This window comes from Micromys minutus, assembly GCF_963924665.1.
Source record: "Micromys minutus genome assembly, chromosome: 2".
Taxonomy (NCBI): Eukaryota; Metazoa; Chordata; class Mammalia; order Rodentia; family Muridae; genus Micromys; species Micromys minutus.
Genome location: NC_137971.1, coordinates 4,419,711 through 4,445,816, shown reverse-complemented (window position 1 = coordinate 4,445,816; position 26,106 = coordinate 4,419,711). Strand labels below are relative to the sequence as shown.

The 26,106-nt window shown below is 46.2% G+C and overlaps 1 protein-coding gene across 2 annotated transcripts; it reads left to right on the top strand.

Annotated features, from left to right (window-relative positions):
* Positions 1–1,540: 1,540 nt before the first annotated feature.
* PLEKHS1 (pleckstrin homology domain containing S1) lies at positions 1,541–24,363 on the top strand (the record flags this gene model as incomplete). Of its 2 annotated transcripts, none has more annotated exons than XM_080913108.1 (12): positions 1,541–1,568; positions 10,271–10,359; positions 10,450–10,556; positions 11,230–11,361; positions 13,318–13,393; positions 14,266–14,382; positions 16,639–16,767; positions 18,562–18,677; positions 20,049–20,255; positions 20,946–21,047; positions 22,505–22,640; positions 24,184–24,363. In XM_080913108.1, the coding sequence occupies 12 exons, from the start codon at positions 1,541–1,543 to the stop codon at positions 24,361–24,363; spliced, it is 1,419 nt and encodes a 472-aa protein (XP_080769234.1). The 2 variants fall into 2 exon arrangements, with proteins under 2 accessions (XP_080769234.1, XP_080769233.1); XM_080913107.1 differs by having other exon boundaries at positions 11,227–11,361; positions 14,269–14,382.
* Between the last annotated feature and the right edge of the window lie 1,743 nt (positions 24,364–26,106).

Below are 26,106 nucleotides of genomic sequence, written 5' to 3'. Positions count from 1 at the left end.
TCTGGGTTTTCTGCACCATTACATGCTGGGCTAAATGCTACATGCATGGATGGCCAAGTCTCACATATGCAGAAGCCAGACAAAACGGGCTGCTGAAAAGCACCCCTTCTTAATTACTTCTCCAGGCCAGGGCACTCTCACATTGAAAAGAAGTCTGGAAAAACTCACACCGGTCTTCAAATAACTCTGGCATGCTTCTTACAAGCCAGCAAGGGAGAGGACTGAATGGGTTGATGCTAATTAAAGGCACAGGTCAGGAGGGGAGAGTTCACACCAGGCACAGGTCAGGAGGGGAGAGTTCACACCAGGCACAGGTCAGGAGGAGGGCGTTCACACCAGGACAGTTGGAAGGCAATAGCCCTCTCTTCTCTAATTGCTCCAGGTTGCTGGAGCCTCCTTTTTCAGGTCTTCCATTTTGAGGTGTTACTAATTAAGGCAGAGGTTGGCCATGGACATAGTCCTAGTTCTCAAGATCCCATCAGCCCTGCAGCCGTCACCCTGTGGACGTCCACCCCCCAACCCCCTAGATCAGTGGTTCTCAACCTTCCTAGTGCTGTGACCCTTTAATACAGCTCTTCATGATGTGGTGACCCCCAACCATAAAATTACTTCCATTGCTATTCTTGCTGCTGTTATGAATCACAATGCCAACATCTGATGTGTGACACCCCACCCCAGGGGGTCTCAACCGGCAGGCTGAGGGCCACTGTCTTAGATGATCCTGGATGACAGATGTTATAGGACAAGACAGATTCATCTCTCTTGGGTCAGCCTAGAACCTCTGCATCAGGAAATCTTGAGAATGCCCATACAGGTAGCAGAGGCACTTGAAGAACAGGGGTCTCTGGTTCTTACTCATGCAGTTCTCTCTGGAGAGAGCAAGGCCCCAGATGTGAAAGGGGCTCATCACAGCTGCTTCTTAACCATCTTCTGCCCCCTGTGTTGCTTGTATCTCTCTTTGCTGTCACCTGCCTCCCTGGGGCTCTCCTCCTGCAGCCACATGTGGCAGGGACATCGAGGACTCCCCTTGCAGTCTCCTTCATAGCTTCTCCCCACATCACCTATTGGGTGAGCACGGGGTCCCTGGATGATCTTCATCACCATGGCTACCCTCGTCTTTGGGGCACAGTGGAGGAACACATTAGTGCAGAGTTGGTTGAGTCAGTAAAGCATTTGCTGTTCGAGCATAAGAACCTGACTTCCCTCCACAGAATCCACACTAAAAAGTGGGATATGGTAGCAGGCTTGCAGGAGCAGTAGAAGAGGCAGAGGAAGCAGGTGAGCTCACACCAATTCGAAACCCTGCCTAAAAAAAAAAAAAAAAAAAAAAAAAAACAAGATGAACGCCACCTGAGGAACTATACCCGAGGTCGACCTCTGGATTCCACACACACAGGATAAAGACAGAAAAGGCAGGAACCAGAATCGCTATTCCTGTCCTGACCCCTGATGGTCCCATAGCTAGTCAGCTTGGACATTTAAGTCTGGATGCTAACTGTTGCCTAACTCCTCTTTCTGACAGATGAGAAGAACCAGCCAGATGGAAGCCAGACCTCCAAAGGGCCCAGGTACCTAAGGGCATGGTGGCAGAAGGAAACAGCTGTTTACCAACAATCCTGAGCCAGGTCCTCCAGCTGCCAAGGAGCAGACATTAGTTTCCATGTGTAGGGACAACAGGTACCATTCTGGGACAGTGACTCTTGGTCTAGAGAAAGTAGAGGCTGTCTGGGTCAGTTAATCATTTGTAAAGGCTGAACTTTCTAGAAATTTAGTGGTTCCTGGTTTTTCATTGGCTAAGTAGTTTCCAGTTGGGGCTTGAAGACAAGGCCTTTAGTAAATCACAGCCTAGCAAAGACTGAAATATATTTCCTTAATTTTGTATAAAGTTCTTGGTTTTAGAAGAGTCATTGTGCTCACGGGATTTCTAATCTCACGGAGAAGTGGAGAGAAACACAGGCAAGTAACTGTATCAAGAACTTTAGCTCAGCACACGCAATGAGTGTAACCATGGAATAGGAACAATGTGTTGAGGAATCCAAAGGAGAGGCTGAGACTGTCCGGGGAATCCCGGGAAGAGGTTATCTACGTGGAATCTTAGGGTGTGCTCGGAGCTTGTGTTTTTACTTTTATCTGAATGCCTATGTGCAATGTACATACGTGTTCTCAAGGATGTGTGTGTATATGTACGTGGGCAGGTGGAATCAAGGATGTGTGTGTATATGTACGTGGGCAGGTGGAATCAAGGATGTGTGTGTCTATATGTACGTGGGCAGGTGGAATCCAGAGATTAGAGCTGAAAGTCTTCCTTAATCATTGTCCACCTTACTGTGAAGTCAGACCCTGCCACTGAACCTGCATCCCTGTGATTCAGTTCTGTGACTGGCCAATGGGCCCCAGAGATCTGCTGTTCTCCGCCTCTCCATCCTCAGCGCTGAGGCTACGGATCCATGGCGACACATGGGATTCGTGTGGGTGTGGGAGATCCAAGCTTGGATCCTCATACTTATGTCATAAACTGAACCATCTCCCCACTCCTCTGTGGAGGGTTTTGGGAGGATTTAAAAATTTCTACGTATTTTTTTTAATATAAAAGATAACCACATTACTTCCTGCTTTCATTTCTTCCCTCCAACCCCTGCTTTCTCAAATTGACGGCCTTGTCTTCATTATTTCTGTTAAAAACACATGTGTTCGTATATGCACACATGTATTATGTATGTACACAGAGAGAGAGATGCAGAAACACATACATACAACCTGCTGAGTCCATTTTTGTTGTCTATGTGAATATAATTTCAGGGCTAGTCACCTGGTACTGGGTAACCAGTTAGGGGTTCATCCCTGTGAGAGGCTAACTCTCCCTCAGTGATTCCCCCTTCAGGATTAGCCTGTCAGTGGATATTACCTTCCTTCAGACCTTATTCAGACTGCTGCTTCTAGGAGACACTGTTTCACTGTGGACTTCCTGGTCCTCCGGCTCTTACAATCTTCCTCCCCACTCTCCCTGGCTGTTTCCTCAGCCCTAGGTATAAGAGTCAGATTGTAGATGTATCTACTGGGGCTGAGATTACAACAATCCATTGATTTCTACATTGTATCCAGTTGCCGTTTTCTGGACCGCCTTCCCTTTGCTGCAAAGAAAAGCTTTTTGGTGAAGAGAGAGTTACTCTTATCTGTGGTTTTAAGAACAAGGTTTGGAATGCAGTTATGAATTAGGGAGTGGGGGTTCTCTTCTACGGCTCATGAGCCTACTAGCCTCCTGGGTGGGGCAGATACACTTCTAGTATCCGGTCAGAAGCATTGGCACTGGATACAGAGGTACAGAGGCAGGATGTGAGGAGCAGGGCAGTGTCCTAAGGTAGGATGGAGAGAAGAGACACTGAGGAGACCAGACCCTGACTCATGACTAGCAGCACTTTGCACATGGGCTTGGCATGACCACACATTTTTAACTGCCTGTAGCATTCAGCAGTATGGCGCATCTCCCTGAGGTGGACCATCTGATAAGTGTCAGTAGATGCCTTCACCAGGGCAAGCTTCACCGCAGTCTCACAGAGAATGTTCCCTTACCTCAAGCTTTGCTATGCTTTGTCATAATCCTTTCCTCCTTTTGTCCCAATGCCTGGCTCTCGAGTTTTGTGAGCAAACAGTCGGACACTCTCATTTGACTTCTACTCGAACAATTCTCTAGTTGTCGGATACGGTGTGGGCCGGCCCTTTCCCTTTTCCATTATATGGATGTGTCATGATGGATGATTCATTGACCTTCTGGAAACGTTTGGTCTTCTCCCATCTTTGTCTATTATAAAAAGATTATATGAACATTTATATAAATGTGTGTGTGTGTGTGTGTGTGTGTGTGTGTGTGTGTGTGTGGCTTACCTACATGTTCATGTGGATATGTGCATATGTGAATGTACACACATGTATGTGCTGAGCCCAGAAGTTGTCATCAGGTGTTTTCTTTGTATGCTTCTGATTGACCTAGGAATAGAAGTAACTGGGTCATGTTGTAGAACTATGTTTCACTGCTATCAAATGGATTTGATGTTTCAGAAATCTTAAGAGGCATGACTTGACAAGCAGCAGGCCCCTGTGTTTAACTCTACTTGTAGATAGGATTTTTCGGGTAGAAATCCTACGGGTGGTACTGTAGACCAGAACAGAGCTCGTGCCTAGTATTCATGATGCCTTAGGCTAAATTCGAAATATTGTCAAATTTAAATAAGTAAATACTGTAAACTGTCACCTGCTCTCTCTCTCTCTCTCTCTCTCTCTCTCTCTCTCTCAGTATAAAGCTCATTTCCATGAACAAAATCATGAAGTATGAGTACTCTTTGTCCGGGTTCTTTCTTCACCCTTTTCCCTTGGTGGAAGGGTTTCATGTAGCCCAGGCTGGACTCAACTTTGCTATGGAGCAATAGATAACCTCCTGGTTCTCCTGCCTCCATTTCCCAAGGTCTGGGCATATGATTCTAGAAGGATTTTTTTTAAGGGCATTTTACTCTGTCCACAGAAGGGCCTTGGCCACTGATGTGTGGATTTCTTTCTGGATTCTCCCTTCTGTCTTGATTCTTTGTCTGTGCATCTGTCTTTACACTATGAGATTGTTTTCTAAATATGTATTTATTTTTCTTTTATGTGTATGAGTGTTTTACCAGTGTGTTTGTGTGTGTGTGTGTGTATGTGTGTATGTGTGTGTGTACGTGCACCTTATACATGTATGTACGTGCACCTTATACATGCCTGGTAAACAGTGAGGCCAGAAATGAAGACTGGAACCCTGAAAGTGGGGTGACAGCCACTTGTGAGCTGTCATGGAGGTGCTGGGAATTGAACTTGTGCCCTCTGCAAGAGCAGCAAGTATGCCTAACTGATAAACCATGACTCCAGCCCAGTAGGGTTTGTTTGTTTAAGGGATATCTGAATACTCTGCTTTTCAGAGTTGTTTTGGCTATTCAAGGCTATCAAATAATCTATATGACAATATAAATGTGCTTTTCCGTTTATGGAAAATGCTAGAGAATTCAGATTAATATTTGCATTAAATCTGCAGATTGCTTTGGAGTAATTTCTATTATGTCATTATTAGAACTATTGTCTTTCAATCTATGAATATGGGATATATCTCCATTTTTTTATATTGTCTTTAAATTCTTATGGTAACTTTCAGGATACTAGCTTTTACCACTTGGGTTAAATTTACTTTTATGGATTTTGTTTGAGGAGGTGCTATAATAAAAAAACAGATTTTCTTATTTTTTTAAAATTCTTTTATTAGATATTTTCTGTATTTACATTTCAAATGCTATCCCCTCCCCCTGTCTCATTCCCCCCTCCCCCTCCCATTGCTTCCAAGAAGGTGCTCCCTCTCCCAACCACCCTCTCCACCTCAGCACTTTGGCATTCCCGTACACCGGGAAGATGAGCCTTCACAGGACCAAAGGTCTCTTCTCACATTGATGCCAGACACTGCTATCCTCTGCTACATATGCAACTGGAGCCATGGGTCTCTCCATGTGTGCTCAATGGTTGGTGTTTTAGTCCATGGGTCTGTGGAGGATTTGGTTGGTTGATAATGTTGTTCTTCCCATGAGATTGCAAACCCCTTTCAGCTCCTTCACAGACTTTCTTATTTTCACTTTTGGATTACCTGTTGCTACTTCATAGCAGTTTTAAAAACGATGTGTTTTTTAACTTCACACACCATGGAATTTGTCCATTAGCTTATAATTTCCTGTAAGCTGTTTAAGGTTTCCTACCCCCAGGATCACGCCATCTGCACTCCATTTCTTGTCTTTGCTCAGTTGCTCTGCACAGGACAAACATGAACACTCTCTCTTACTCTCAAGCTTAGAGAAAAGGTCATAAATCTCTGCTGTTTGTCATTTAAAGATCTGAAAACATGGATATCTTAGTTGAAGGAACTTCCTTCTCTTTCTAGTTGACAGAAGTTTCTATCACAAAGAGAACACGGGAGAACAGGGCCAGCCGGCTGGCTGTGATGCTCTCTATAAACACCAAGCTGGGTAAGCTGTTGGTGATGGTGTTCAAGCCTACAGTCCGTGCTGATTTTTCCCTTTTTAGTTTTCTTGGGTTTTTTTTCTCTATTATTAAGAGATTTAAAAAATCTTTGAATATGTCTATTTTTTGTTGTAATTCTATTAGGTTTTGCTTCATGTTTTGAAACCCCGCTGCTGCATGCATATATGTTTAGTATTATTATATTGTCCTAGGATTGAGTCCTGTATTATTATAAAATGGCTTTCTTTAATTCCTGGTGCTATTTCTCGCTTTGGGATCTGCATGGTGTACTGTAGCTTCTCTGCTTTCTTGTGACTAGCATTAACAGTCTACCCTACTGCCTAGGCTTTGTTTGTTTGTTTGTTTGTTCTGCTCTGCTGTTTTCTACATGACCCAAGCTGGAGTCATCTGAGAAGAAGGAAACTCGATTGAGAGAATGACCCTACCAGATTGGCCTTTGGGGGCATTTTCTTGACTGACAAGGGAGGGTCCAGCCTTGAGTTGTATAAGAAAGGGGCAGAGCAAGCCAGGAGGAGCAGACCTGTAAGCAGCATCCCTCCATGGCTTCTGCTTCCCTTCCTGCCTTCAGGCTCCTGCTTTGAGATCCTGGCCTGACTCACCTCAGTGACAGACAGATATATGATGAGTAAACAGAACAGATCCCTCTCTCCTGGAGTCGCTTTCCCTTGTGGTGTTTTATCTCAGCAGTAGAATTCCTAAGACATGCTTCTTCTTCTTTTTTTTAAAATCTGTGCCTTTTATACTTTTAATGTGTTTCTTATAAGTAACATCTAGTTGGATCTTGCAATTTTATCCAAGCTGACAATGTCTTCTTTTTAATTCAGGTGTTCAGAGTATTTCTATTTTATGTGACTGTTGTTCTGTTCAGGCTTGAGTGTAACCTGTTGCTGGTCTGTGTCCTTCTCATTTGGCCTTTGCCCCATGCACCTGTACCCACTCCCACTCGCCCCACCCCCACCTGCCCCACCTGCCCCTTCTGTCACCTGCTCCACCTGCCCCCACCTGACACACCCACCCACACCTGCCCCCACCTGCCCCACCCGCTCCTTCTGTCACCTGCCTCATCTGCCATCTGCCCCACCTGCCACACCCACACACACCTGCCCCCACCTGCCCCACCTGCCCTCACCTGCCCCCCACCTGCCATACCCACCCACACCTGCCCCCCACACCTGCCCCCCACACCTGCCCCACAAGCCCCATCTGCCACCTGCCCCATTCACTTCCACCCCACCACCACCTTTTCTGCTTTTATGATTTTACTTCATCTGTCATTAGCTTATTACACTGTGCTGTATTATTTTAGTCATTACTTCCGGGTTTATATATTTTTAAATATACAACAGCCTGACCCCAAGTAATGGCATACTAATTCACAAATAATCTAGGCTCATTGCTGAGATGTGATCTTGGCTTCCTTCCCAAGCATTTACACTGCTGTTGGAGCTCCTGCTATGCATACATCATTATAACTTGAACAATGCATTGCTATTTTTGTTTAGCTGGTTGAATTATTGAATGCTTTAAATAATGAAAAAATCACCGCACATTTAGCCTTGTAGATTCTGTATATGTGCTCTGTGCACCTCCAGTACATTCTGGAGGGTTTCCTTTAGCGTAGTTTCTGATAGTGGACACTTCCTGTTGGTGAAATTTTTTCAGAATTTGCATATCTGAAAATGTCTCCAGATTGCTCCATATTTAAAAGCCACATTTGCTGCTTATAGACTTTCAAATGGCAGGATTTTTTCAGCGCTGATAATGATCTACGCTTCCTCGATTATTCTTCCAGCAAGAATTGAAACAGTTGGGGCTGGAGAGATGGCTCAGCAGGAAAGAGCTCTGGCTATTCCAGAGGACTTGGGTTTGATTGACAGCACCCATGTGAAGGCTCCCAGTCATCTGTGACTCCAGTTTTAGGGCATACAATACCCTCTTCTGGCCCTCTCTGGAACCAAGCATGCATGCATGCGGTGCTCAGACATGTATGCAGACAGACCATCTGCACACATAACTAGAGTTTTAAAAAGAAGCAAACCACCTTTGTTGCTGATCTTTGTTCGGTAGGGGCTGCCTCTTCTCCACTCTCTGTTTTTGAGAATCTTGATTTTGAGGAACTTAGGAGTATGCGTTTTCCCTACATCTTGTGTTTCATGGGGTCCATCAAATTGCTTGGGTCTTGCTTTATAGTTTTAATTTTGTGAAATTTTTTGAACTATTTGTTCGAATATTCTTTTCTGCCTTTTCCCCTCCTTTAAGGCATCACAGCTCCTTGCATAGTGGACCAGTTGAGGCTGCTCCAGTGTACGGATGCTCTTTCACACTTTGGACTTTTTGTTTGTTTGTCTGTTTTTACTTTATTTTAATAGTTCTTGTTGATACACCTTCCTGTATTCTGTAATTCTCTTTTTTTAAAAATTTATTTACTTTATATGAGTACACTGTAGCCATCTTCAGACACACCAGAAGAGAGCATCTGATCCCATTACAGATGGTTGTGAGCCACCATGTGGTTGCTGGGGACTGAACTCAGGACCTTTGGAAGAGGAGCCAGTGCTCTAACCGCTGAGCCTTCTCTCCAGCCCTGTGATTTTCTTCTACAGTATTCAGCCGTCTCTAAGAGTCTGCAGGGGTAACCCTCCCTACCCCCAAAAGCCATTGTTTGATCTCTAAAAGTTCATCTTGGGTCTTTTCTGTCTCATTTATCGCCTAAGATTTTGACAGTAACAGTAAATCTCTGACACGTCTAACATCTGCAGCAGCTCCATCTTGATTGATCGGTTATCCTCTTCATTACACCGCCCATTTCTCTGACTCTTTGCTATGCCTGGTCACCTTTGAGTCGTAGCCAGACATTACACATTTTACCTTATTGGGTACTGGACATTTTTCATTCTTGAAAATCTGAAATTGCTTGTGTAATATTTGTTAGGTGAGTCTGGCACACTCCTGGAATCTAGGGCTAACTAGTGTGAGGACTCCAACTGCACCTAATGTCCCATGAATTACAGCTTTTCCAGAACAGCTCGGGGGAACAAGCTCTTTTCTTGGCCCTATGTGGGCATCCTAATCTTTTTAAATCTTCTGTGGCATGCAGATTCGTAGATAAACAGTCCCAGTATGCTGGTTCATAAGAGAAGTGTGTGTGTGTGTGTGTGTGTGTGTGTGTTCGAGCACGCTCAATAAACACATTCACACAGTTAAACAAATAAAAGCCACAACGCCTGCTGTGGAAATGGCAGAAGCTCCTAATTATTAAACATTTCATTGTAATTGGTGGTATTAAAGACAGTTGTTATTACTGATTATTATTTTGTTGTTTCCAAATCGTCTAAATGAAATGCAGACAACTTTCACTTAGGAAAACAGTGCTGTTAAAACCGTCTTGAAGGGCTTTGTTTTACCCTCACATCACAGCTGCGGGTCTCTCTTCCCTTTGGTTCAGGAAAGGCGGTTTTAGCCTGGTGAGGGTCTGTGAAATCAGGGTTGTGTAATTCAGCAGTTGAGACCCCTGTGTCCGTCACGCTCATGAGACTGTTTTTCTGAACATCCTTTCCTGTCCTTCGTGGCCACGCTACCTGTTTCCCCAACAGAGAGAAAACACCCCTCCTGTTTCTTACTCCAGTAATGGAGATAGAAACAAACCTTTGCTTTTTCCCTAGGGACCCAGGGCCAAAATGCAGCAACAGAGCCAGGCAGGCGTGAGTGAATGTAGCTGCCTCTAAAGGCACCCACCTATAGAGGTACCGCCTATAGAGACACCTGCCTATAGAGGCACTGCCTATAGAGGCTCCCGCCTATAGACACATCCACCTATAGAGGCTCCCACCTATAGAGGCACCGCCTATAGAGACACTCACCTATAGAGGCTCCCACCTATAGAGGCACCACCTATAGAGGCTCTCACCTATAGAGGCACCACCTATAGAGGCTCCCACCTATAGAGGCACCACCTATAGAGGCACCACCTATAGAGGCTCCCGCCTATAGATGTTCCCACCTATAGAGACACCCGCCTATAGAGGCTCCCACCTCAGGGAATGGTGGCCACAGCTGTTGTTCTCTCATTTGGTCCTTGTGGTGAGGGTGGGGCGGGAGCAGCTATTGTGTATGTTCTCTTGAATAACTGAATAATTTGAAGAGAAACAATGTTTTCCAAAGGAGGTAGTTCTTTCCCGAAATTTATGAGAGAACAAACTAAATCCTCTTCACTTTCTTTTATTAGGCAAACAATTTACATTTGATTATGAAAATGAAGTCCATAAACGAGATTACTTCATTAAGTCGCCACCCCCTCAGCTCTTCTTTTCCGCAGTAAGTAGCCTCCCACCAGCCTCATGAGCACCCGAAGAGTCCTTGCTCTTCTGAGCTTTAACTGAACTGCAAAACCCTTTCATTTTTCAGACCTCCTGGAAAAAGCGTCTTTTTATTCTGTCCCAGAGTCGGGGAAAGGGTCTTAGTCTTTCCTATTACAAAGACCATCAACATCGGGGTTCCATCGAAATTGATGGGTGCGTATCCAGACCAGGAAATTTGTGTATCAGCTAATGAGGCCAAGGCGGTCACCAAACCATAAGACCCACAGAAGCTTAAACCTGAGTCTCCCACCAAAAAAAAAAGAAACAGTGTTTCAGACCTGCCATGATGTTTGTGGTTCTAAAAGAGCTGAAGTAATGAACGGAGTAGGCGAAGGCAGTGAAAAGTTTTCTCAATGCTGCTGTTGGGGGCAGGTCTCTATTTCCTAAACATTTGGTTGAGGACTTGGTTTCACTTAACTTTTTGCTGACAGAGAGCTCCTGAAATCCAACTTCATAGAGCCAAAGTGGAGTTTAAGAACTATTTAGATGAAAAAATATATTTTTTGTCTTTTCTTCAGAAATCATATACCAGAAATATTGGAAAATATAGTGATTTGTGGACTCAGGAATTTAGCTCAAATACAAACCTCTGAATTGAATTGCAAGCTGAACAGAGTATTTTCAATTACTGATGAACTAGATCCAGAGTCTTAGTTATTTTTTTAAAATAGAAAGAATTCAAATGAGATTCATTATGTGAATTAGACAATCTTTAAAATGTGGGTCAATGAAGTCTGCAGCTTCGCTCCTAATTTAAAATAGGAGTCTAGTTTCATCTTAAGTAGCGATCTTTATCGCTTTACTTACTTTGTCTCCGTCTCAGCAGCGCCACTGTAGAAGTCGGTATAAATAACCAGGAAAAGATGCAAACTGTGCAGAAGATGTTCAAGTGCCACCAGGATGAGGTGATAACCATCAGAACCGTAAACAGGGACTACTTCCTTATTGGCCATGACAGGTAAGCAGGATGGCGGGCGAAAGCTTGTTGACAGTGTGTTTAACAAAAGCGTTAGAAGCCTACGGACATTAAACAGGCTGCAAACAAAGAGCCGTCTGCATGGCAGGCTAAAATAGTTGTGTGGGTGGTTGTACATGTGTGCATGTATGTGCACACGTGCACAGAGGACAACCTTAGCTGTCATTCCTCGGGAGCCATCTACCATGTTTTTTTTTTTTTTTGTTTTTTTGTTTTTGTTTTTTTTTTTTTGGTTTTTTTTTGATACAGGGTCCCTTACTGGGACTTGGGTTAGGCTAGGCTGGCTCACCAGAAAGCTGCAAGGATCTACCTGTCTCTGTCTCCTCAGCCGGAATGGCAGACACACTCCAGCATGCCTGGCATTTCCGTGGGTGCCAAGGATGACATTCAGATCCTTAGGTTTTGCTTGGGACGTGCCAACTAAAATATCTCCCAAGCTTTTAAAAATCATTTTAAGAATCATTATATTAGCTGCCTAAGAATGTTGTAACAGTGTTTAAAACAGCAGAGGTTTTAACCTCATCATTCTTTTGAAGGCTGAAATCAGGAATTCAGTGAGGGCAGGACCACACTCCCGTAAAACACCTCAGAAGAAAGGCTTTATCTCAAGCCTCTTTGGGAAACTTCTGGTGGTCCCTTGGCTATGACAATCAAGCCCTAGCTATCACATGGCATCCCCCACATGCACGTATCTCTGAGTCAAATTTCCCTCTATCCCCCTGACAAATGCCAGTCTTAGTAGTTTAGGAGGCACCTCTATCAAACTATAAATTCAACCAGTTACTTCTGCATTGGGTCCCTTTCCCAATAAGGTGACATCTGAGGACCAGGAGCTAGAACTGGGACAGAAGTAGATGAGGAGAGGGTCACAAAGTAATCTCCAACAGTAGTCATTATCCAAGGCCTTCTGTGAAAAACAGCTCAGCCAAAAATATCTGTAGGAGCCACACTGGGCAGGAGAGACTGTGCTCGCCCCGAAGGCTTCTGCAGTTTTTAAGAGGGGCGCCTGGTGCTAACAGAAGGGCCCAAGTAGATTCTCACACCCATTTGTCTGCTGCTGGGAGAGATTGTGGTATGGGAGGAGGCTGTGCTGAGGAGGCCACAGATGCTGAAGCCTTAGCGTGACCCAGAGCCCCAAAGTTTTCTTTCAAATTGTCACGTAAGACTAGGAAAAAGAAGACAGCGAGTGTCTTAATTCATCCTGTCTTTGTTTACTTTTCTATTTGCTGTGATCAGACGCTGAGAAAAAGCTACTCCTTAGGAAAGTCTCTATTTAGTTTACCTTATTACAGTCCGTCACTGAGGGAAGTCAAAGTAGGGAATTGAGGAGTGAACCCGGAGGAGGAGCTATGCAGAGGCAGGGTTGCTCACTGGTTTTCTCATCTTGGCTTAGCTTTCTTATAGCAACTAGGCTCACCTGCCCAAGGCTGGTATGCCCCACAATAAACTGAGTCTCAGTACATTAATATTTCATCAAGAAAACACTCTCACAGACTTGCCTGCAGTCCAATCTGATAGAGGAATTTCCTCAATTGGGGCTCCTTCATCCTATGACCCCAGTTTGTGTAGAGTTGACAAAACAAAACACCCTAAGCAACACATTCTTTCTAAAACATGTGTTTCCTAAGACAGGCAAGAGAGGACTGGAAAGTACAGGGACTGGGGCTGGCAGGATCTCTGGACCCTCAGTTTTTCCTGCTATTTCTGACCTCCCCTTTTTCTGAGTTCCCCTACCAGAAGCATCAACAGAATTGATTCAGCTGTGCAGATGCAGAGATTTTTGAGGTAGAGTGGACCATTTCAACTACTTGGAGACGGAGTTTTATTTCGTTGGCAGCTGATCCCAAAGCCTGTTCTGAATATAATCAAAGAACATTCTAGATTCAGAGTGAGTGTGGGAGCTACCAATGCCAACTGAAACTCTCTTCCTCTCCCCAGGGAGAAGATTAAAGACTGGGTCTCCTTCATGACACCATATTGCCGGGGTGTAAAAGCAACCCATCAGAGTGCAGAGGTGACTCTATGTAGCTAATGATGTTCGGGGCACCTGAACACGGCCCCCTTTCCTTACAAACAATAGTGTCCCTTTCTTTCTCCTCAGCAGCTGCCATTAATACAAAGAATCAATGAGCAAGGAAACATGCCCTTATTATTTTTACGATCAACAAAAGGAGAAAATACTTTTTGTGTTTTGTACGAGGGCTAAATTAGATTGTCATTGTTTGTGGTAGGGGAAGTGAGCGTTAATGGTGGCAATTTTTCAGAGCAGCTCAGAGTATGCTATTTTCCACCATTGTGATTCCTGGTACATAACCGGCTTCCCGTTGAATGACTAAGTCTAGGGGAGGCATCTATAAAACATTATTTTCATCTGCCTTGCGTTTTAATATAATGTCTCCTGTGTCAGGTAAGCAGCTGAAGGGTTTTAACTGACTTCCTAAGCAGTTTTGTGAATTTCCCCCAGTCCTTTCTCAGAGGCTGTCACAGAGGGAGCTTGGCTGTAGGTACATTTAAGGATGTATTTTTCCAGGCTGTTCCATGCTTGGAGCAAATGTCGCAGAGACAGCAAGGCAGATTCAGTCCTGAAAGCAGAGAGGACAGGGTGTGAAGGGAGGCAGCACAGAGAGGACAGGCTGGGGGGCCACTCCGGGTGCCGGGCAAGGCCAGGCTGAGTGTCTTCGGAAATTTGGAAGTGGGAGGAAGTCGCGCCGACAAGATCAGCCCTTGTCTTAGTGAAGACACTGGCTAATAAACAGCCCAGTGTCAAGGCCATGGAGGGGCCCTGGGGTCAGCGAGTCCAGGTTAAGGTAGTGGCATGGTGGAAGGGGTACTGACAGCAATAGGGGAGCAATTGTGCTCTAATTATAAAACTACTTTTTTTCTAAGCAGGAGAAGACTTCCCTGAATGACAGAAGGCCAATTTCCGACCCTAGTCCTTTCTTGGGTCTCTGCAGCTTACCAGAGGCTATCGGCCTTGCATCACCGAGGGCCAGTCTCCCAGAGGTGGTAATCGAATTCTCTTCCTTCTATCTCAGGATTCAGCCATTGCTGAATAGTCCCCACTGCCTCAGGGAATCAGCCACTGCTGAATGTCCCCCTGGCTATCAGCTCACACTGACCTTGCCCATCAGAGTCATTCCCCGGTCTCAGAACAGCATTGTAAACACAAAGACCTGATTTGGTTCCCCAGAACTCAGGTGGTACCACCAACTAACTCTAGTGCCCATGAAGCGTAGACCGGTGAGGGCGCAATCCTGCGGCCTTCCAGCAGCAGGCACGCCCCTTCCGGTGGAAGGTGCCCCCTACCAGACACAAGCACGCCCCTTCCGGTGAAAGCCCCGCCCCATCCACCTACAGATACGCCCCTTCCGGTGGAAGGCACGCCCCATCCAGCCGCAGGCACGCCCCTTCCAGCTGTGGGCTGGCTGTTCTACTTCCTCAGGACAGGTTGCACTCAAGGGAAAGGAGGTGATAAACAGAACGGGAAGCAAGACTGACTGGATGAGTGAAGGGGAGCAGGAGGAAACCCCGTGTGGCCGAGGGTGTGAACAGCACAGCAGGAGATCAAGGGGCACAAGGGATTTTTGTGCCCTGTGTGTGGAAAGAGGGGAAGAAGGGCTGCTGGCTAAGCTTCGTGGAGGAACCTCGGGCTAGAGCCTCCAAACTCAACGAGGTCTAAAGTCATCTAGGCAAGTGCTAAAAGTGCTAAAGCCTACCTGTAGAATAAGAAATGGGCATATGTGCATAACTATTAAGGAATCGTTCTGTGAGTGTGTGCGCGTGTGTGTGTGCGCGCGCAGGCATGAGAAGGTCAGAGGACAACCTCAGTTGTTCCTCAGAAGTACCTGCCATTGGTTCCTCTGCCCCACTGGCCAGGAACTCACCACGTAGGTTAGGCTGACTGCCCAGTGAACCCAAGTCACAGACAGGCAAGCAAGCAAGGCAGAGGGCAGCCGGGATGAACTCAGCCTTCCTCTCAGATATGACGTGCAGGCAGACATGGTGCTGGAGGAGCTGAAAGAGTTCTACATCTTGATCCAGGCAGCAAAAGGGGAAGCCGGGAAGAGGCTCTGTATAACACTGGTCAGACTGTGAGACCTCAAAGCCCTGCCTCCACAGTGACCCACTTCCTCTAAAAAAGGCTCCTCCAATAAGATCCCACCTCCTAATAGTGCTACTTCCTATGGCCAAGCATATTCAAACCACCGCAAGCTGAAGTTCATTTAACACTCCTGCCTTATTCAACACCACAGCCTAGCAATGCACACTAGAGTCTAACTGCCAGGCTGTCGAGGAGCTGAGGCTCATTGCTGCCAACAGATTCATGAGAAAGTTCTCATACCCTTATTGGTGACCCACACCAAGGCTAACATTCAAAATCTGAAATACAGTTTCTAGTGAATGCATCTTGCTTTTGCACTTCCTTATGAGAGAAAAAAAAAGAAGAAGAAGAAGATAGAACAACAACAACAAAAACCATAACAAAACCTGAAAGTTGAACCATCACAACTCAGGGTGCTCTCTGTCTCTTGTCTGTCTGTCTGTCTGTCTTTCTCACATACACACACAGAAGGGGAAGGAGCTAAAAATCCCCAGCAAACATTTGGGGGTCTTAGGAAAGTCCCCAGCCATCAGGCATTGTTCTTGGGATAATTAAGTCACACTCCACAATTCCTATACCATGTATAGCAGCTACATCAGGAGATTACCTGGAGTCACTTAGGGGAGGGAAGGCAGTAATTAATTGCTTGCGTCTATGTCACCTGGAAGCGTATAATTCAGACTGTCGTGTAGCCAACACTACCTAATTACACTGCTGTGGAAACAGACAAGGCTGTGAACAAAACACAAAAGAGGAATCCTGAGCCAGAAGGAGGTTCAGTGACTCCGGGTAATTACTTCCTCAGAAGCTGCAGAGAGAGAACTGGGAAGAGATGGGGGCAGAGGCACCATGGCAAAGCTCCATGACTTAGACTGCCACCCACCCACGGTAGAAAACTTCTCCTTCAGAACTGCAATTCTTCAGAGCTGAGAAAAAAATTCAAATATTAGCTATGTGTATGTAGTCACACATTAGAAGGACCCAAAATGAAGAGTAAGTTCAAGTCCCCTGGGTTTCTGCATGTCACACTCACACAGCCTCTGATCAACCCAACTAATCTATCACATTTTTTTCCTATAAAGTATTGGTTTAATTCTACTGAGAAAAAGGGGAGGAGGGAGGAACTCATTAGTTTCTTCTGTATCTTCCTTATTCAGCATTTAATACAAAAAAGTCTCCAGAGATTCAGGCAAGTTCATCATAATCATGAGCATGAGTTCCACTCAGAACCCACTCAAGATACAGAAGAAGAGGAATACTATCTCACTCCTCGAAGCTGTTTAGAAGTAAGCCCCCTGCCCCGCCCCCAACCCTACTCCAACCTGCCCCGCCCCTCCCCACCCTGCTACAAACTGCCCCGCCCCGCCCCACCCTACTCCAACCTGCCCTGCCCCATTAAGCACTCATCCCTTCAACATGTGTGCCCAGCCTCTGTCACATGATGCTGCTGAGCCAACAGACTGAGATCAGGAGGCACAAAGGTAAAGCTGGTAGAGGCAGATGGCTGGCTCGCCGTGCTGGCACATGAATAGGAGCCAGGAGCCAACCATAGCATGAGACATATGCTTATACGATGTCTGGGTTGTAACAGCGGTGGGAAGAGGGAGCTGGTTTCCAGGCAGAAGATCAGAGAAGGTTCTATGAAGAAGAGAACATTTGACTACTTGGCGGGTTAAATTTGGAACGTAGTAGTCTTTCTGGTTTTCTTGACTGAAAGGAAAAGAGTCCTTGGGTTATCAGGTGTGGGTGTATACAGGACAGCCTGCTGCTAGCTAGAAATTCTTCTGAGTGCTAGTCCCCACACTGTGCTCAGCCTGGTCCTCTTGCTTCCAGAGCCTGAAGCCTCAGTTACCAAAGATAATGCCGCACAGGGAGGCATCGGATACAGGGCAGGACTGCTCTTTTCTCTTGACTCAAAGCAGGCTTCAGAGACCATTGACATGCACGTCTGGTCAATTGCTTAGGTCGGCCACAGTTCAGAGTGTGTGAATGGCAGAGTAGAAAATCGACAGTACAAAAGAGCTAGCCCATGACAGGAAGTGAATTCCAAGTTGACCGGATGCTGTGGGCAGTGTATGAGCAAAGGTCTTCTAAGCTGGGAAGTGCTGAAACATGACTTTTAGGGACATCGGCCATGAAGCCTATCTGTGGTACTCACGGATAGAGGATGTGGGAGGAAGGCATGGTAGGAAAACAAAATGGTGGCCAAAGGGTTGAAGCATCTCTGACATTGAAGGTTTTCTACTAGGCAGTGACACATCCACTTAAGGGTGGATTCAGGAGTAAGGGTGGTCATGGATGTGCTAAATCACAAGTGGTTTAAACAAGCTATCTGACGAGCAAAGTCCTCAGAGTCCTTGGTATGGTGTCCTGCACTGTAAGTAGCCAAGTGGGTAGCAGAGGTGTTGCCCAATGTTTCTTAACCATAGAACACTTCTTTCCCCAAAAAACACTTCTGTAGGACAACCAAGCCGTCAGGTGTGTAGTAAGGACAAGCTCTGTGGAGTTTGGTATCTGGGGAAGTAGATGAAACTGTATAAATGTCATCAGGAGGGCTGAGGTGATTCAAGAACCAGGGACGACTGAACAGTCTTCACTGTCGAGAGAAGAGAATAGCGTCTCAGATGGGGAAGAGTGTGTGAACGTGAAGTCTGGAAGAGCCTTCGGTGAGGCCACTGTGCAGAAGACGGTTTGACTGGAAGGCAGTGCACACGTGAGATGTCAGTGTTTGTGAACAACCATTGCGTCTAGTCTTTGGCCCGGTCATCTCCCAGGACTCATAGACTCAACCTTCTAGGGGAAAGGTTCACGGCATCCAATGGCTCAGAATGAAGCAGAAAGGAAAATCTACACTGCTCAGTAGAATACGTGTATCTGGAGTGGGCTATGGCAGACTTCGAATCTGCCAGACACTGGTGGCTCAGTGTCCTGTGCTCAAGGCCTGCTGGTATTCTCTCAAGAAGCCCTCTCCCTGCAATGGAAGATGTGTTATTCCAGATGCAGAGAAGCGTGAGGCGCGGTGAGGAGGTGCCTGGCCAGCAGCAGACCTGTATCCTTACATCTGTCCCTCTTGTCTTCAGTTAGAGAATACTGATGGATCCAATGATTCTGGAGACTCCCTTGAATCCAGTAGTCCAGACCAAGGTTTCAAGAGAACTGACAGCAATTACATGTCCATGAGATCAATGAGATCCTGGTGAGTGGAAAGGCCCTCTTAAATACTGCTTTCAGCTAACCTGCTTTAGTGGAACAATCTCCACCACACCAGTTCCTTCGCGTGAGGGTGTGTGTGTATATTTATATAGGTGAATTGTATGTGAGGTGTATGTGTGTGTGTGTGTGTGTGTGAGAGAGAGAGAGAGAGAGAGAGAGATGTACACATACGACATAAAGCACATGTGAAGGTCAGAGGGCACCTTGGATGCTGCCCTCACCGTCTGCTTTGCTTAAGTCAGGGCCTCTTGTTTCCACTGGACATGCCACGTAAGCTGGCCCATAGGCTTTCCAGGATTCTCCGCATCCCATCTTGCCACAGAAGCACCGGGATTTCAGAGGCACACAACCATGCCCTGGCTTACGTCGACTCTGGTGAGGTCCAACTGCTTACATGGCAAACACTTCACCCACTCTGACCCCCAGTTCATTTGTTTAACTGTTGACAAATTGCTGCAAAACATCACCAAGGACTGTTTCATCACACACTATTTTTTAAGGATTTATTTATTTATTTATTATAAGCACACTGTAGCTGTCTTCAGACATACCAGAAGAGGGCATCAGATTTCATTACAGATGGTTGTGAGCCACCATGTGGTTGCTGAGATTTAAACTCAGGACCTCTGGAAGAGCAGTCAGTGTTCTTAACTGCTGAGCCATCTCTCCAGTCCTCACACATACTATTAATTGATTTATACAGGTTGGGTATCTTTCATTTGAAATGCATAGGATCATAACTGTTTTGGGATTCAGGTTTTTGTGGTTTTTGTTTGTTTTAGTTTTTGGAATATCTGCATATTTATAATTATATCTCTTGAGGAATAGAACTCATCTAAGCATGAAATATACACATGCTTCATATTTTCATATGTACATATATACATAGATATCAGTATATGTACTTGACAATAATCTTATGCAAACCATGGTTTGAGATTGCTTTGTTCGTGAAGGAGAGTCTGATGGTGTGGAGTTCTCCATTTTCAGCATCATTCTGTCACTGAACATTCCAGATTTCTGCTGACTTAAAAGAAGATGAGGTTTCTCCACCCACAGAGGGCACTTGGGACAGCCTCAGGACTTCTCTGTCTGCAGAAGTCTTCTGGATATCATGTCCCTCTCCCTGTGTCCTCCTGACCCTGTAAATAGTCATTCTGATTCCACTTCCACTTTTAGAACTTTTAGAGCGTGTTAGGTTCTGTCCATGCTGGGGTTCAGATGCTTGCGTAGACTTCAGGACTGTGAATTCTCACATGGCTGTTAATGCCTGTTGGATGTTTGTATTTGATGGATACAGAGAAAAACTGCAGAGGTTTAAGCAGAGGGCCTTATCTACTTTCTTATATTCCAGTCTCCCTGAAGAACCAACCTCCGCACCAGCCGACTGCCACGCCGAATTCCAGGTCTCTCCCGAGACGTCAGAGCTGGGGCCTCCCCTCCAAGAACACGGCACAGGAAGCAACCCGTGTCTTTCACCCGCTGATTCGGAAGCACAAACCACAGATGACCAAAAGGGGTCCGCCTCCCTAACTGTTGTGAAATTGTCTATATTACTCAAGTAAAGCTCCAGTTTCTAAAACTCTGTGGGCCCTGAGAGCGAGGCAGATGCCTTAAAGAATTCATATTCAAATTTCAAGATAGTTCCTCTAAGTCAGCTAAGAACCTAACAGGCTTCAGTGTCACTGATGTTGTGAACACAGGCAGTGACTGATAGAGGGGAAAGGAGTGGTCCCTGGGGTGGAGGGTGGCATTTCCAACTATGGTGACATATCCCCCTTGGCCAGTCTTTTGAGCCTTAGCACCTGGCCCAGGCTGAACTGTCTAGTGCATTTCCAGCCTTTCTCCTTAACATCCCATGGGCTGGCAAGTCTCCTGAGGTTCCGAGTAGGTCCTCGATGAGATAGTTGTAATCTTAGCTACTTTACACGTCCTTCTGTACAGAATAATTTCCGGAAGACAAATACACAAACGAACCTGATAGACATGGCAATAAACCCACGTGGTCCAGTTTCACTCCTTCCTCATGGTCTGCCACCCACCACCACATCCCAAGATGGGCAGGTCAGGATATGAAGAATGACATTCAGGGCCCTAAATTCAGTATTTCTTCCTTCATATGGTCCTGACAAGGTTTAGCTGGAAAATGTTTTCTCAGAAACAGAAGCCCAAAAGAGTACTCTGAAAGGATAGTTCAGCCAGGGACAAGTGGCTGTTTGAAGTGACTTACACAGATGTTTGTCTGTCTCAGCAATATGCCGAATGAGAGTCAAGTGGAGACTCTGGACATGTTCCTTTCTCCTCGGGATGTCATCGACTATCTGGCTCTGGTAGAAGCAGCGGGACGGATATGGTAGGTGGGGGCCGCGAATGACAGGAGTCAAGGGTGGGGGACCCATATTCTGAAACACCACATTTGACAAAAAATGATGTTGGACCAGACTACAGTGTCGCCACAGAGGGGACCTGGAGGCAAAGGCATACTGTTCTATACAAGGTCAACTTTTTCGGCCATACATTTAAGGGACCAAAAAGCCCAGCAGCCAGAATGTTTTGATCCACAGGACTGTGGATATCAAGCATGCCTTCCCCAGGCAAGGCAGAATGAATATTTAAGGAACGAAAAGAGAGCGAAGTTAATAGGGTCTAAAAGAAGGCTCTGCAAATCCCATACCCCAGTGAGAACCTCTACTCCAAAACATTCAACACAGGTCTGTGTGGCAGACATTTTTTTAAAAGCATAATTGCTATATTTCTGATTTGATATCCTTGTAGACGGTGGCTGAGCATGTTGACACAGGCCAGTAATCTTAGTTCTTTAGATGAAGAGTTCAAGGCCGACCTGAGCTTCATAGAGGGTTCAAGGCCAGCTTTAACTACATAGTGAGACTCTTTCCTCGCATCTCCAAATAAATAAGCCTGTCAAATTCATTTCAGTGGAAGATCAAAAATATTTGTTTATTTTATGTGTATGGCTATTTTGCCCGCATGCACAGATATGCTCACCACGTGTGTGCCTGTGCCATGGACCCCCTACAACTCCAGTTCCAGACAGTGGATGCTGGGAACTGAACCCCCTGGGGGGGTCCTCTGAAAGAGAAGCCAGTGCTTAGTCACTGAGCCATCTCTCCAGCCCTGGAAGACTGGAGTTTTACAAGATAATTCTTTAATGTAAAGACTGTGCCACAATGTCACAACTTTTCATTTTCCAGATTTTTTGCAATCTAAGACTTGTCTACGGCCAAGCTCACAGATTGCCCGTTCATGATTTACTACTAGATAGTAATTGCGGGGTGCTGTGTGCTCCCCTCTGTCAGACATTTATTGAGCATCCTGTTTTCCTTAGAACTATGGAGTTATAAATTTTTAAACACCAGCTAAGGAAACAAAAAGGGTAGATCTGTATTCCCAGGGTCACAAAGCCAGGCAAAAGGGATAGCCACATGCATAAGTAAGTAGAAAAAGTACATCTTATTCAAAACTACAATTAAAGTGTTCCCACTGTGCATAATTGCAAGTCCTGAGACAGGAGCGATTAACTACAAGCAAAACAAGGGACTGGTCAGGAAAGGGTGCTTTACTTGGAGCAGGGCTTGAGTGGGGGGCAGAGAGGGAGGGAGGGGGAGGGAGAGAAAGATTGAGGGGGGTTGAAAAGGGAAAGAAGTCAGTCAGACAGAGAAAGGAGACAACTTCTCTGTGGGACAACTCAGCTGACCCAGCTCAGAGTGAGCTCAGGGTGAGCACGGCTCCTCCCCGCTCCTCCAATGAGCTCTGCTTGACTCCCTCTTGGATGCTGTGCTCCCCCTGCAGTGTGGCTCGCTGGGAAGGCCCTCCCCGACTAGGATGCTTATTCTACCATGGGGATCATGTCCTGGCCGTGAATGACCTGAAGCCACAAAGTCTGGAGGAGGTGTCCTTGTTTCTTACCCGATGTATTCAGAAGGAGGTGAGTCCCATGGTTCAGCGCTGGCCAGATCAACCCGGTGACAGGAGGGACAAGATCAGGGCCTCAGGTGGAGTCTCGGGCTGTATCCCCCTTTAGACAGTCTGTTCCTTGGTTTTCTGTAAAATCTGTAAAGTTGTTCTGCTGTTGGAGAATCAAGCGGTATAGCACGCCGTGACACACTTGCTGTGTTTCTAGCAGGGAGCATGTGTTCCATACAGTCTGACACCACAGTGCCTTCTGCATGGAGTTATTACTAAAATTCAACATAGTATGTGTATTACACGGTCTCACCGGCTAGTTCAGTCTCCACGGTGTTCATCCCTTCTTAGTCCACTTTGATTTCTAGCCCAGAGACCTTTGGACGGGCACCATTTTCTCTACATTTAATGTCTCTCTAAAGTGAGGAGCAGAGCAAGGATTCATTCATTCATTCATTCATTCATTCATTCATTTCCTCATCATTTACTGAACCTCCAAGTATGCTATCCTGGATGGTGTATTTGTTCTAAGGCTATAAAAGTGGCCTCAGCTTGTACTTAAGTAACTCACTGATCAGTGAATCAAAACAAGTACAGTAGGTACTTCTTAGAGTATGGTGTGTGCTTAAGACATCAACAGAAAGTGTAAGAGAATGGACAGATCTTTAGAGGGAGGACAGGAGGCTTTCTCAGAGGATTTGGTACTTGGCTAGAGATTTCAGTCTCTGAGGCAGAGCAGAGCTTGGCTTGAGAGTCTTAGCGCAGTCTTAGGGAGGTGGAGGGACAGGCTAGTGACAGGGAGAAGAAAGCGTGACAACATTTAGGAGGCAGAAAAGATGGCGTGTGTTCTTTCTGCTTTTGTCTGGCTTTTCTCATACGTCGGTCTCCTTTGTATGCACAGGGTTCCAGAGCCCCTTTGAGTTCTTGGAGGAACTAGGTTTATCTCTGTGGCTTAGACTTCGATTCCTATCAGAAAACACCATGGCCAAAAGCAATTTTGGGAACAAAGGGTTAATTTCTCTTATACCTCCTCACCATAGCCAATCACCGAAGGAAGTTAGTGCAAGAAATGACGCGTAGGCCATGGAGGAGTGCTGTTGGCAAAAGGCTCTTAGTGGTTAACTCGGTCTGCTTTCCTGTGGCACCAGGGCCATTTTCCCTGGGTTGGCACTACTCACAGTGAGCTGGGCTTTTTCACATCAGTTACCAACTCAAAAAAAAAAAGTATCACAGACTTATCCGTAGGCCAATCTATGGGGACATTTTCTAATTCAGGTTTCCTCTTCCAAAACAACTCTACCTTGTGTCTCGATAGCAATACTAGCCAGTACTGCGGGCCATCGCCACTTTTAAGCCTAGGGGCTTAGGCCAGCTGATGTCAGCAAATGAAAGTCCGAGCTCTACTTGAATGAGTGGATCATTTGCGGCTGCCTTAGGCTTGTCGGAGCGCATCATAGGATTTCCTTCGAGAGCTAATGCGAGGGGTAGGAAGGATGATTGCTGTAGAGTCAGGGAGCCTAAAGATAATCTTCGGTCACGTAACTATTTCCCACGGTTTCTCTTAGAAAGTGAAACTCTCCATTGGCCGGATCCCTAACTCAGAGAAGCTCCACGCTTCCCCCTGTGCGTGCTCCTTACACCGCCAGCTGGCTGGGTCTGTCCAGCAGGATTTGCCAGGACTGAAGAGGACACCAAAGAGGAGTCCTGCCATCAAAAAGAGCCCAGAGGAAGCTACTGGGGAGTAGGCTGCTGCTGGCCCTGGACACCCGGACACGGAAGGACGGAGCCCCGGGCCAGGCACGGCCCTGCAACTGGAGGCAAGACTCTCCTTCTCTCGCCACTGTGCGGCGAGATCCTTCTCATCCCCACTTAGCAGAGGGATGGTCACTGGCCCTCTTTGGCTTTTGCATTGGGAACGTCTCATGAAATAACAATTAAGGAGTAGAGAGTCAAAACAGGAGGGCTTCATATCTGAAACTCTGCCCCAAACACTGCACACACCATATCAGGAAATCCCTGGTCTAATCAATAGCTGCGTGATCCTGAGGTCACAGTCCACACAACTGGCTGTTCGTCAGCCATATCATTTCAGGGATGCCAAGACTGAAAGTCTATAGCAGGCCTCCCAGACACTTGCAGCTGAGCAACCCAGGAGCCATCAGGCAGGCCAAGTGGCCTCAGTCTCACCCAGTATACCTGCTCTCCTAAAGACACACTAACTATTTGGGAAGCTGAGGAAGGTCGGAGCTCTATCCAGCCAAAATGTGATTGCTCTAAAAATAGATAGGAAACTATGTTTGGACACTCTTAATTGATTGGTTTGTTGCCAAATCAATTCTGCAAAGCCAAATGAGTCAAAGGCCTGTTAGTAATCAGGAAAAAGGAACAGTGGGCTGAACACTAATCGTCTTGGGGACCGCTGGGGACCGCTGGTTCGAAGAGGGATTTAGAAAATGCATCTTAGCAGGCTGTCCTCACGGGAAAAGAAATGGGGGTTTTGAAAGATCCTGATACTCAGTCGTCATGACTCCGAGTTCCGAGCAGTCCGGGGTCAGAGCCACAAATCTGATACCAGCCTTAGAAAGAAAATTCCCTGACCTTTGCCTTGTGTGTGGGTTTAGATTAGTAAAGACCTTTGGCACAGAGGAGACGTTGAACTCGGCTTATTTTCTGCTATCTAGATTATTGCCAGTGTAAAATGTGTATATGGATATAAAACGTGGAAAACAAATAATGTGCATGTATGACTACTTCCAATCTCATAAATAATAAATCAAGCCACTTCAGTCAGAAAATCAATAAGCATCAAGGTAAAACTGCTTGAAACCAACTGTGGGGATGGATTTACGGGTTCTGTTCTCTGTGTGCCCTCAAGGGCTGACCATCCACATAAACATGACTGCTGGTCATCCTAGCACGCTGTCAGCCTGCCACCCTCCCCCAACCCCAGAACTTCCTTCCTGCCATGGAGTGAGAAGGTCTTGTTGTGAGGATCACACTCTGGGTGCTTCTCCTATTCAAAATGTTTGCTTTCAAAATGAAATTGCAGGGCAGACTCCAAACCCAAAATTCCAATATGGCAGCACTCGTGTAGGAGTCTGGAATCTGCATCTTAATACACTCCCAAGGGATGTGTCCCAAAGGAACACAGTTCCTTGATGAATCATCCCAGGGCCTCAGTGGAGAGGCAGGTTTAGAACTTGCTCTTCTTGAGGAGGATCAAGTTTTCAACAGTGCTGAAGGAGGCAGAGGATGATGTGCCACCTCCAACAGGGAGACCCACCCACCTCCAACAGGGAGCCCCACCCACCTCCAACAGGGAGCCCCACCCACCTCCAACAGGGAGCCCCACCCACCTCCAACAGGGAGCCCCACCCACCTCCAACAGGGAGCCCCACCCACCTCCAACAGGGAGCCCCACCCACCTCCAACAGGGAGCCCCACCCACCTCCAACTGGGAGCCCCACCCACCTCCAACAGGGAGCCCC